Source organism: Clinocottus analis, unplaced genomic scaffold (assembly GCF_023055335.1).
Source record: "Clinocottus analis isolate CAN_PGR_092001 unplaced genomic scaffold, fCliAna1.0.p SCAF_9, whole genome shotgun sequence".
Lineage (NCBI taxonomy): Eukaryota > Metazoa > Chordata > Actinopteri > Perciformes > Cottidae > Clinocottus > Clinocottus analis.
Genome location: NW_027176251.1, coordinates 9,624,697 through 9,637,583, shown reverse-complemented (window position 1 = coordinate 9,637,583; position 12,887 = coordinate 9,624,697). Strand labels below are relative to the sequence as shown.

The 12,887-nt window shown below is 38.5% G+C and overlaps 1 protein-coding gene across 1 annotated transcript in view; it reads left to right on the top strand.

The window, feature by feature from the left end:
- Window positions 1-3,294: 3,294 nt before the first annotated feature.
- gnl2 (G protein nucleolar 2) overlaps window positions 3,295-12,887 on the top strand; it is a 14,090-nt gene continuing 4,497 nt past the window's right edge. Inside the window, exons 1-14 of the mRNA XM_068570138.1 lie at window positions 3,295-3,483; window positions 4,046-4,130; window positions 4,252-4,346; window positions 5,290-5,429; window positions 6,746-6,930; window positions 7,253-7,319; window positions 7,419-7,577; window positions 7,694-7,807; window positions 9,363-9,491; window positions 10,899-11,003; window positions 11,355-11,513; window positions 11,709-11,816; window positions 11,925-12,412; window positions 12,718-12,806. Coding sequence (XP_068426239.1) covers window positions 3,420-3,483; window positions 4,046-4,130; window positions 4,252-4,346; window positions 5,290-5,429; window positions 6,746-6,930; window positions 7,253-7,319; window positions 7,419-7,577; window positions 7,694-7,807; window positions 9,363-9,491; window positions 10,899-11,003; window positions 11,355-11,513; window positions 11,709-11,816; window positions 11,925-12,412; window positions 12,718-12,806 — 1,987 coding nt within the window. The 5' untranslated portion in view covers window positions 3,295-3,419. The remainder of the gene's footprint in view (window positions 3,484-4,045; window positions 4,131-4,251; window positions 4,347-5,289; window positions 5,430-6,745; window positions 6,931-7,252; window positions 7,320-7,418; window positions 7,578-7,693; window positions 7,808-9,362; window positions 9,492-10,898; window positions 11,004-11,354; window positions 11,514-11,708; window positions 11,817-11,924; window positions 12,413-12,717; window positions 12,807-12,887) is intronic.

Below are 12,887 nucleotides of genomic sequence, written 5' to 3'. Positions count from 1 at the left end.
AGCTTCATCATCAAGCCATCATCATCATCATCATCACTAGTTCTCGTCTCCATGGGGGGATTCATCTTGATGCTTATTCGGGTAGATGGCCCTCAATTACAAATCTCTCTGTCTCTCTCTCTCTATACATATGAATATATATATATATATATATATATATATAGAGAGAGAGAGAGAGAGAGAGAGAGAGAGAGAGAGAGAGAGAGAGAGAGAGAACCATTCATGCTGACGTTCACATCTATGGGCAATTTAGAGTCAAATTAACCTAAGCTGCATGTCTTTGGACCACTCTGCCACGGGGAGAACGTGCAAACTCCACACAGAAGGACCATATGGGATCGGGGATCGAACCCTGGGTCCTTCTTGCTGTGAGTTGCTATGTTTTAATGTCTGCAAAAAGTTCAGAAGTAATATTTTTCAAATTGTTCAATATGTTTTATGTTTCTTGGCAAGTACATTGGTGAGTTTTTTGTTTTGTTCAAGCACCATGTGTATCCTGTTATGAATTGGATTGGTAAAAATTGCATATAGGCCCCTTAACTTGTTTTTCCTGCAGCTGAAGGCATCACCCATGAATTGTGGTCAAACGCTGTCAAAGTATTGTTGTTTTCTTCGGAGGGGCAACGCCTTGCCTTACTATATGCGTTCATGCAAATCAAGGTCACATGAAGTTCAGCCAACTGCTGAATACTGATGCAACGTGTTGAGGCTGGGACTGCTGTAAACTGTGTTCAGTGCTTGTGGTGGCTTTACATTGAAATTGATCGATTCAACAAGCTCTTGTGACAATGTGTTGGATTCGAGGCACTACATGTACATATGCTATTTATTTTGAAAAGCATTCAACTGTGTGTATCAGGTAACAAGACATATATTGACCATTTCTATGTCATTTGAACATTTTAATACAACACTCTTCACAGAGGAATATCACTTGAGTGCTATGAATGTCTTGCCAAACCAGAAGGTTTTGGCATAAGAATAATCACATTAAAAGGTAAAGAAGAAGATTTTGGAAGAGTGCACAGTCTTTGTCCATAACTATACCATAACAGTTTGGATTTAACCTTCCTCTTGTATTAGCTTTCGGTTGCAACCTCTTGTGTTAAAGAGTTGGTTTTGACCCATGTCTTAAATCAGCTGTAAAATACACTAAAACATTTAACTATTATCCCAATTGTTTCTCATTTATTGGTTACCTTGTTAGAATTCCTTATCCATGAACGTATTGTTGTATGTTGTAATATTTTTGGTGTGGGCCTCTGGGCCTTTTCTTTGAACGTATATCCCTCTATTTCAATAAAAACAATGGTAAAATGAACCTCAAGAGAATCATATAAATAAATAAAAGGTGGTTGTATTACCTAAATATTACTGAGGGGTATTACAACACATCTGTTAAATACATTTTATTTATTTTTTTAATTGTATTATTATTAACTATAGTAACATCTATGGTGTTATGGGTCAATTTCGACCCATGTATATTTACTTTTTTCCAGCAATATAAAAAAACTAAATGAAAAGTAGAACAAGACATAGCACGAAATATAGATTTGCAAGGTCAAAAAAACAACAACCAATCAAGCAAATCTTATTTTTTATAACTGGGTGGAAACCGACCCTAACAACACAAAGGTCATAATTTCAACCAGAGAATTTTTAATTTAGTGAGAAAAAAAGAGTTTTATTTTGTTAGAATGGAGGTTCCTGACAAAGTCAAAAAGCCTTGATGCAATAAACTACTATGATGCGGTTATTTTATGCATTTAAAACCTAAAACGGGTCGGCGCCGACCCTAACATAAGAGGAAGATTAAATTAAGTTGGCTTTTAATATTAAGGATTTTACATTTGTTTCTCCTCTGACTGCATGAATATAATTTGTTGGATGGACTTTTTCCTATTGTAAATGTGGATTTTTAAATGGAGGATGAATGTTTAGATTGAATCTAAACAGCTTTTTTTTCTTGTCTTTTCCCACTCTGACTCCAGCTCAAGAAGATGGACATATAATGTACCTTGTGAATATAAAAAGAAATCATTTATTGCAGACTGGATTACTGATGAAGTCAGTTCCAATTTCATCTGTATGAAAATTAACAGAGAACATTCCTTGGGCTCCCTGCTGTATAAACTGAATGCTGGATGGCGCCTCTCCAGAACTCAGTCTCTCCGAACTTGCCTGCTTTGGCTCTGGGCCATACGTGTGTAACGTATCGTACACACTGTGAAGGCAGCGTCATCACAACCAGACAAGCTCATTTTTTGCACATCCTGTTGTCAAATAGTCCTGCTAAAGTCACTTTGGTGTTGATAAAAATCATATTGTCCGAAGAGGATTTTTTCTTTTGCAGAGTGCCAAATAAAAAGCCATACAATTAAACTATCTGCACCTGTTTAATGAGCAAGGCCATATGCTACACTGAGGACACAGAAGTCCCATCTTGGTACTTTAAAAACTAAAAATTTTGAATTTCTCCTACATAATTGTATTCTTTGATGTGTGGAGATTAAGAAAACATGATGGAATAGCTAACTGAATAAATAAAATGTGAAAATATTTTTGGCTGAACTGGGCAAAACTGGCCTCAATTTAAAAAGAATCCCTGTAACATCCCTCATCATTAATTATTTTTCTTTCTTTATTTTAGCCAAAACAAATTTATTCAACCCTCTTGCCTCTTTCATCGTGCAAAACCCTTTATCCTTTTAAGTCTTATGCCTCATGTGGCCCTTATGATTCACTTTGAGCTGCAGACAGCAGCCTCCCAGATAATAAAGTTTTAAAGTCAGCATGGGAGGCCGTAGATATTCAGCAGGGAATGTTGTCATTCATACCCTGATAGAAACAGTATTGCACCCTCTTCTGGAATTAGAAGAGTATAGCAATGCATTTCTTTACAACATAAAGAGTAGTATTACATATTATTATTATAGTAGATTTTTTTTCCCCCAACATTGACAACGTGCTGGTCTAACTAATGAGCAAGTAAATATTAACTTGCTTTTTACACCTCAGTTAAACATTTACAAAATACATTTCCAGAACACTTACTCATGTTTGAAGTTCAGATAAAGTTAGTTCCACATAATTCACTTTTAGTAATGTATTTGTCCCACAGTATTGTGTACATATATATTCTGTTTGTTGTTATATGGACTTACGAGTCTGAAATAAAAGAAATATTTATACAGTATGTACAGCACATCCATTCTGTACAGTTCCAGGAGCTATCTGATTGGCTCTTGTCGCCGTCGCTCTTTTGATGACGTCTTTCCGGCTTCACCGTAACAGCACGTGTACGTGTGTAAGATTTAGAGCTGAAGGGAACAACAGCGTCTAAACGTCGGCTGTCAGACACCGTCGTGTGGTCTTCTTTTTTTTTAAAGGAAGGTTTTACCAACTAAGCGGTCAAAATGGTGAAGCCTCTTTTCAAGGGGAAGATGTCCATCAACCCCTCGTCGTCCAGCAGCAACCCTGGTGAGCTGACACCCGTTTGTTTACAGCTAATGCTAACTGTTGCTAACTGGTTCACAGCATGTTTTTTAAAAATACATTCTAGGTTAACTTGTGTTAGCTTGAGCTAGTCACTGACAATACGTGTGCAAATGTTTCGAAATCAAACACACAATTAAGTTAACTCAATTTTACTCTAGCTGCTGATGTAACGAGTTAGCGTGACGCCATTTAAATGTGACACTAAAGTATTAAACTTTTAGTGAAGGGCTTGTGTGAAGTTTGCTGTTATTATTATGTTATACATATATGTGTATGTGTGTGTATATATGTATGTATATATATATATATATATATATATATATATATATATGTATATATATATATATATATATGTGTATGTATATATATATGTATATATATGTGTATGTATATATATATATATATGTATATATATATATGTGTATGTATATGTATATGTATATATATACACACATATGACACACACACACACACACACACACACACAATGTCTTCTAAAGCGATGTTTGTTGAGCTATTGTAATGAACTGTCTACATTTCACAGATCGAGCCAAGGGTGCTGGGGGCAACAACATGAGGGACCGATCCACAATCAAGCGTCTGAATATGTACAGACAAAAGCAGAGATGGTAAGTGATGATACAGATTTTCATTATGCTTATGGGTCGATAAGTGGCAGAGAAATATGACAATAATACATACAAATGCATACAAATATGATATTTACACTGACTGATCTTCCACTCCTAGTAATGACCGTGGAAAAGTCATCAGACCTCTACAGTTCCAGTCCACAGTGACTCCAGGGACTGTAGCCAGAGTGGAACCAAACATCAAGTGGTTTAGTAAGTGCAACAACTTTGAGACTGTTGTAGTGTTGAAGATGGTGCAACTCATTTGTGAAATACTTGTTTTATTGTTTCTGTTTGGTGATAAGCAAAACAACACTGAACAAATTATATGTCCTACTTGAAGAATTTAAAGTTATCTGAGTTTTTATTAACTTTTTTTTAAGCCTGACTATGTTGGCAATCTATATTAAAAAAACATTCAAGAGCATATTGATAAATGCATCACTGCCAACTAACACTTTTTGGTGACTTTATGAAGATGATAGACAATGTTCTTTATTTAGATAGTCATTGGCTTTCAGAGTGTGGTAGCATGTCTTCCTAGCTTCTACAAAAAAAACAATACGAAGACTTGGATGATGGAATCAGTGCTGTCACTTTTGTTTCACTTCAGCGGTATGCTCATGTTACTGTCAGGGAGTTGCATTTTATGAAGTCATTATACCCCCATGACCTCCATCGTGGCGGTAATCACTTTCATCTGTGGCATCAAATCCAAAAATCGGTACTCATGTTTCTTATCATATGGTTTGGTGTTAATCTTTGTCTGTTCAGCCCAACTTAACTAGTTTGCTCTCTTTTGTGTTGACAGAGATGCACTGATATGGATATCAGTCTGATGCTGACTCAAATAGCTGGATTGGGTCTCCAGATAATAGATCTGATATTGGATAACTTTGTTTTATTTAACTAGTTAAACTCCTAATGGTGACATTCATGAATGAAAAGTACTTTATTCATCTCAAGGTGATAGCACATGTTGAGAGATATCTCTTGATAATGTTATGTTAAATAAATATGTGGATTTTTAATCAACAAGTTTGAAATAACTCATCGACGAGTATGGTGGTAAATTAATCAGATAAGGGATTATAAATATACATTTTAGAGAAAATGGGAAATCTGGATTATGCATTTTGTATTTTCTGCATATCAGCAAATACCCGTGTGATCAAGCAGTCCTCCCTCCAGAAGTTCCAAGACGAGATGGGAGCGGTACAGAAGGATCCGTATCGAGTGGTGATGAGACCAAGCAAACTCCCCATGTCCCTCTTGCATGATAGAGTCAAAGCTCATGTGAGTATATAATGCAGAAGGCTCCTTTTACTGTAAAGAAAAAAAAATATTTTAATTGTTTAATCCTGTGCTGTCTATATAATTGTCCATTTGTCTAATGAAGGCTGTCTAGGAATAAGCCTATACTGGCTTATAGAGCTATTGACGTTTTTACCTGGCTTTTGTTATTTAGTGCAGAAGATAATATTTTTTTCCCTCAGTGGCTTGTTTTTGGGAAATCTTTGAACATACATACAGCCTCACTTTAATCCTCATTCTGCGACCCTGAGTAGACTGGCACTGTGCTTGACCTGGGAGAGGTGCACTCTGTCGAGCCTTAACTTTTCTACCCAACAACCATTCAAACTTTTCTTTTAAAATTGTTATAGGCGCTCATGAAATTGAAACCTTTCTCTGAATTTGAAGCCATAAAAAGATACTGATTTGTTTCCTTGACCAGCAGTGTCTCAGATCAGAGCGTGCAGGCTTCGCCAGAGCATTATTTTCCCCCAATTAGTGAAGATATCATCATCTACCAACGAGCTAATAGCCAATTCATGATACTGATGATTTTGATAAAACAATTTGTGAAACCCATTGATCTTAAATCAGGATGCCTGATCTGTTGAAATATCTTATTCCAGAAAAGGCAGATGAGTTGAACCAGATTTTGTGGTTTGGTAGGTGGAATGCATTTTCAAAGAAACGGAGAGCCCTGTGGAAGATCTTGGCAGATTAAATCCTTAAAGATCATTGTTTCTGACAACCCTGTAAACTGTTTGTCCCCCCTGCCCCACCGCCCCTCTCATGGTAGTGTTGCAATAGAGGCATGTCTCATGATAAAAATCATTGGAACACCTAATTAGCCCTGGCACTGGAGTAGCTGTTTCATTGGCATGGTTGTTGCATATTTGCTTGTTCTGTTTACTATATGTATTTGTTCTGTGATTCAGTCTGAAACCTATTGAATGACTGCATCACTTTAACGATATCAAAAATGTGTTGAAACGGAGACAGAAACCTTTCCTCCTGTATTAGTATTGTCTCATCAGTTATCACTTTTGCAATTCATTGATGGCCTCACTTGTTTTCATTCATGCTGTAGATGAAGACAGGTTTACCAAACCTTTCAGTCACAAAAGATCCATTCTGATTATTCACTCACCACAGATATTACTAATCACTAAGGACATAATAAAAAGTGTGTGTGTGTGTGTGTGTGTGTGTGTGTGTGTGTGTGTGTGTGTGTGTGTGTGTGTGTTTGTGTGTGTGAGGGTGTGCAATATGTTTGTATGGAGCTGTAAGTCTAATCTTTTCTTTTGTTTCTACATCTGCAGAACTCCAAGGTGCACATCCTAGACACAGAAGGTTTTGAGACAACATTTGGGCCCAAGGCTCAGAGGAAGAGGCCCAGTCTCGTGGTGGAGGATATGAAGGACCTTGTGGAAAAGGCTGAAGCCTCAGTCCTGACCTACAGTGCAGACAAGGACAAAGACTTGGTGGTTGAGGACACAGGTGTCCGGTAAGACCCTCAGAAGAAATTATAATCAAGCCACTACTGAGTACTTTAACTGACCAGAAGCCTGGTTTGTTGTAGAAATGCTTTGTATTATGTTTTTTGGGATGTCAGTCAAGCCCCTTCTCGTGAATGCAATTTCTCAGGAATGCTTCAGCCAAGTTCTTCAGTTTTGGCTTAAAAATTCTACTTGAGCTCGGGATGAACGGATTAGAATTTAGAGGTCAAAAGTTAAGGTCACTGTGACCCCACAAAACATATATTTCAATAGTTTTTCGTTATGACCATTTCACATGCTAATGCTAGTTTTATTCTCATTTTGCAACAGGGCTGAAGTACGTGAGGAAATCTTCAAAAAGGGTCAGTCCAAGAGGATCTGGGGAGAACTTTACAAGGTATTGCTTACATTCTTCTCTCAGAATTATGTTAATGTCCAGTTGGTACACGAGATGTGTTGGGGTGGTTTCGCATTCTTGACTGTTTTCTTGTAATAGGTGATTGACTCATCTGATGTCATCATCCAAGTGCTTGATGCCCGTGATCCCATTGGAACGCGCTCCAAGAGCATCGAGAATTATATGAAGAAAGAGAAATCTTGGAAACATCTGATCTTTGTTCTCAACAAATGTGACCTCATCCCCTCCTGGGTCACGGTAAGAATAACTAGAACACGTTCATCTTTAGTTTCCATTTCATTGGTAGTGAATGTCTCTTCTTTTTCATAGTTTGATGGAAAAAAATGTCTCTTTGTTACTTAATTTTGAACCAGAAACGTTGGGTAGCTGTTTTATCCCAGGAGTACCCCACTCTGGCTTTTCATGCCAGCCTAACCAACTCGTTTGGAAAGGGCGCCCTCATCCAGCTGCTCAGACAGTTTGGCAAGGTAAGCACATGCCTCAAATTCAACAAATCATAACTTTTTGCCTTTTATGTCGCTCAGTTTATTGTCCACTCCCTGGAATCTTTTTATCTGAAACAAAACTGTTTATTTGCTTTTGGCCATGAATGTTTAAATTGCACGCCATGTGATTTATGAGTGTACTTTTTTTTGCCCAATCCAAAAGTGTGTTATATAGTGTGATGATTGGAATCGTTCATAATAATTATTCCATTATTAGTTCCACGGTGGGGAAATGTATTCTCTACATTATAATCAATTCTTAGTAATTAAGGAGCAGTGGACAGCTGTGGAGCGGCCAAGGATCATACCGTGTATTTTATTATCTACATGCTTTATTTATTAGGGCTGGGCCAAGTTGAAAAAAATTAACTGATCCATCGCATGATTTTTCTGCGATTAATCGCATTATGCGCCAAATTCAACAATGAAGTAAATACTAGTGTATTGCGCGTTTTTATTTTAAATTAATGTTATCAGAACAATATAACAGCAGTCTGGAATAACACAATGTACTTACATATATAGTTTATAAATCTGTTTTCTTTTTTTCTGAACAGGTACTGTTCAGTAGTAAGCGTCCCTGTGAGGGACAAGCAGTTAAAACGCGTTAACTTGCCCAGCCCTAATATTTATAAAAGGTAATTAGTTCTTAATACTGCAATATAAAGGCCAAAAAACAGCTCCTCAGTAAAGTACTTATATATTTTGCTGTTTCTTTATGTATAATTGTAAACAAGGATAGAGTTGAGCGTATGATCAATATAGAAGACACTGTTGAGTTAAGACTTGGATAGATATCCATTTATATCTATTGCTGTTTAAGTTGTGGCCTTCGCTGAGATTTTATTAGCAGGTATGTAGAATCACAAACATAGTTAGGGTTTACTGCATGTATCAATGTGTTGATGAAGTACCGTGATTTGTTCATATTAATTAAAGTAGTAGTCATTAGACATTCCTTTAATATTTTTCTATTAATAGTTTCTTCATCAAATTTCCAAAACCTTTACTACATTATGAGCTGTATTGCTAAGCTGACATAAAATGAGCTCTAATCTAAAAGTAGACCTGACCATGCAATGTGATGTCGTGACTGTGGTATGTTCTGGTTATATTCAATATTTTTATTTAAAGAGCTGTTATGAGAAAGACACAAAAAACGTCCAAGATTTTTTTCCTTGTAGAGGTTTTCTCTGGACTGAGTTCACCAAAAATTCTGGAGATAACAAGATTAAAAACCTGTTCCAATAACAGCCTTGATAGTTTACCTCCTGGGACAGAAATACAAGTTAGCTGTACCTCTCGTTTTAAAAGGTTGCGTGATTTTTGTTGTTTACATAATAAATAATTTTTTCAGATATCTTTTGGTATGTGTTTTGAACAAACTCCATTGTGGCTCTGGAGTGATGACAAGTTCACTTGGTTCATTGGTAATGGCAACAGAGCCTCATCTTAAATTACCTCCACGAACAGACGACAGACTTAGGTTGTTGTAGAAGAAACACCACATTCTGACATTATGTTTTGCCTCCCACAGCTCCACACAGACAAGAAACAGATCAGTGTGGGTTTCATTGGCTACCCTAATGTGGGAAAGAGCTCAGTCATCAACACACTGCGGTCTAAGAAGGTCTGCAATGTGGCACCCCTCGCCGGAGAAACAAAGGTACGTTTTAAGTCTCCTTAGCCATGCAAAAAATATGTAAACATGTGATTTTGAAGTATGGCAACACTAAAATCGTGTTTGTTAAGCACTGCACTGGAGTGTACAGGAAACTGTTTTGAAATCCTTTTTGTTTTTTAAGAAAAAATATTAATCTAAATACTAAAGCTTAATGCTAAGCGTTCATATTCTTCTAAAGAAAACAAACTGCTATATTGACAATGTAAAGGCCTAGAATTAAGAATATGAAAAGAAAAGATCACTACTAATAAAAAAGGGATCAGAGCAAAGAAGGGAACGGTATTTTTGTGTATACAGTGAAAAGGAAAGAAGGTGTTCCTCTTAACTTAATTGTTGATAGCTGCAACAACAGAAGTAGTGGGCTCAGAGTTCTTAACTATATAGCAGAAAATCTACGGAGAGACTGGGCCAAGAGAAAAAGCAACAACCATTTTCATCCTTAATTTCCTATGTCTGGGGCTGCTTATCCTGTTTGGAAACGAACAAGGGTCTGCAAACCCCAATGTCCACAGCAGGGTCAAGGAGAAAGAAGAGGAGAGTGGAGATTTTCTTTTGCACACCCAGCCAGTGAATCAGATGGGCCTGCTGCCAACCGTCCTTTATTTCTCACCTTGTCTTTTTTTCTCACCACATACTGGCTGCACTGTCATGACCCTCACTCTTACTATTGTTCAAATGGATGTGCACTTATGTTTGCTGAGTTCAGAAAGGGCCTATTGCTCGGCTCTCGGTATTGCTGCTCACGGTATTGTTGGGTGGTCTGTCCGTTTTTTCGTGTGTAGCTGTTCAACGCGTGCGTCAACGAGTGGGCCGATTGCTTGGCTTCCCGTACCAGATATGCTGGAGGGACTAAAGAATATTGATTTGGTTGAAGTGTTTTGGGTGTCCAGCAACGAAAGCAAAGTGCAGCCAACATTCAAGGCTGCTAAAGCCCCCCTAAGAACAACATGCTCAAGTCTGCTGAGCTGTAGAGCTCTGAAGAGCTCCTACACAGGGCGCTGTTGGCTAATGTAGTCACGGTTTAATAGTATTAAATGTGTTGTGTGTTCAAATTGCATTTTGACCAAGCAATACATGGGGTCCGCAGCAAAACACCCACCAAGTGTGAAGTAGGTCGGTAACCGGTTCTCGAGATATGCAAAGAGCAGACAGGAAGATGGACTCTACAAAGCAAGGAATCTCACCCTGTCTGTCTAAGATCTGAAAAGTTAGGCGCATATGGAGAAAAGAAAGGAAGCCATTATCATAGTTCTGAGTCCGTTCGAAAATGGTCTTTGTTCCACTCTGCCAAAAGATCATTTTAAAGAAAGTTTGCCAAGATCTTAACATCTCTTGTGAACCTAAAATGAATGAATCATTTAGACGACATTAATCTCCTTCCTTTTTTAGGTGTGGCAGTACATCACTTTGATGAGGCGCATCTTCCTCATCGACTGTCCTGGTGTTGTCTACCCTTCAGAAGACAGTGAATCTGATATTGTCTTGAAAGGAGTGGTAAGTCGATATTTTTTTACCCTCTACTTAGGTTTTATGACATGCACATACTTCTGCTCCAACCCAATCAAATGGAGGTGAATCACTGAAAAACAGTAGCATCTGAAAGACACACTGTCCCAGAAACTGTTAATGTGGGATATTCGACACCTCTAGTACCTGGAACGTGATGAACAAATAATTGAAAGTGGATTATTTTTGCAAATACATGGCTGTTAAAAGAATTCGATAATCAGCACCAGTTCTGATCCTTCAGATCCCTTTGCCAGATCCTAGGCCACAGCCACTGAAACTAAAAGGTTGCAGATCCATATCTTAAACTGCACACCTTTTTTCCCTTTCCCCACAAAGGTTCAAGTGGAGAAGATCAAGAACCCAGAGGAGCACATTGGGGCAGTACTGGAGCGGGCTAAGCCAGAATACATTCAGAAGACTTACCGCATCCCCAGTTGGACCTCTGCTGAAGACTTCCTTGAGAAGATGGCGTTTCGTACTGGAAAACTCATGAAGGTCTGAATCCTCCTTCATTTTCTTGCTATATCATATCAGTATACCTACAAGTGCAGTTTGAATTCCATTTTATGAAGTGCAACATCAAATCTTGATCTAATACTAATAATAATCTGGTCTTTTTTGGCGGTCAAGTGTATGTGAACCACTACTGTGAATCCTTAACTTGAGCAATGTATTCTTGGCATACTACAGGGTGGCGAGCCAGATATCACTGCAGTCTCCAAAATGGTGTTGAATGATTGGCAGAGGGGACGTATCCCCTTCTTTGTAAGACCACCTGGGCCTCAGGGGGAACAACCGGTAAGAGTTTATTCTGTTTTATTGGTCAACAACTTTTTATCTGCACCAACTGGGCCCCTGTGTTGTCGCCTTGTGTTTTGTGCCTGTAATTTCTTTGCGTTTTTCTAGGACAAGGCAGAATTGCCAGTCGAAGGAGCCTCAGAAGCAGTTGAGACTGTACAGGAGGAACAGGCAGACAATCCGGATGCCATCTTGGAGGAACATGAGAAGCAGCAGCAGAGAAGGAAGGAACAGGTCACAAAGATTCTGTCTAACGTGCGACAGAACTTTGGCAAGATCAATGTGGCACCTGAGTTCAACGAGGAAGACTTGGTTAACGTGGAGATGCCTGACTTGGAGCTGTCTGACTTCTCTGGCTCTGATGACGAGGAAGGCAGTGAAGAAGAAGAAGAGGAAGAGCAGCATGAGGTTGGCGAGGTAGATGGGGCAAACATTGAACTGGATGATGGAAAGACTGACGAGTCCGCAACCGCTCAGACTGGCAAAGCAAACAACGACAAGAGTTCCCGGGAGGTGATTCGTGAGCTGGATGAGAAGATCTCCAAGTACAAGCATTTCCTGAACCGAGCCAAATCCAAACGCTTCTCTGCAATTCGGTCAGTCTGCTCCCCACCAAACCTCACGCAGATATTTTCTTTGTTTTGCCCTAATTTATTTTATCCAGTAAAGTAACATGACTTTGTCATGAACAGAGATGCCACACATTTTAGGTGGTCTGTGCTAACCAGCCTTTTAATCTGTCATCCGTGGGTGGCCGGTTTCAACAATTTTTCAATATCTTTGTGTTTGTTACTCTCCCATTGAATTTCAGCTTCAAGTCAAGAACTTGCGCCATAAATAATCCCTAGCCCAACCATTTGCTTTGTTGGGAATTTATTTACTTTTGTTTTTCTTTGGACAGGATACCGAAGGCGCTGTCTGACAAAGCGTTCACGGACATCAAGACTAAACAAGCGGCTGCAACCGCAGCAAAGGAAGCACAGAAGAAAGGTAATCAATCAACATGTTTGTCATGACTTTGTCTGGAGCTCAAGGTATAATGTATTTTTTGGAAGATGTAGCCAACCTGGT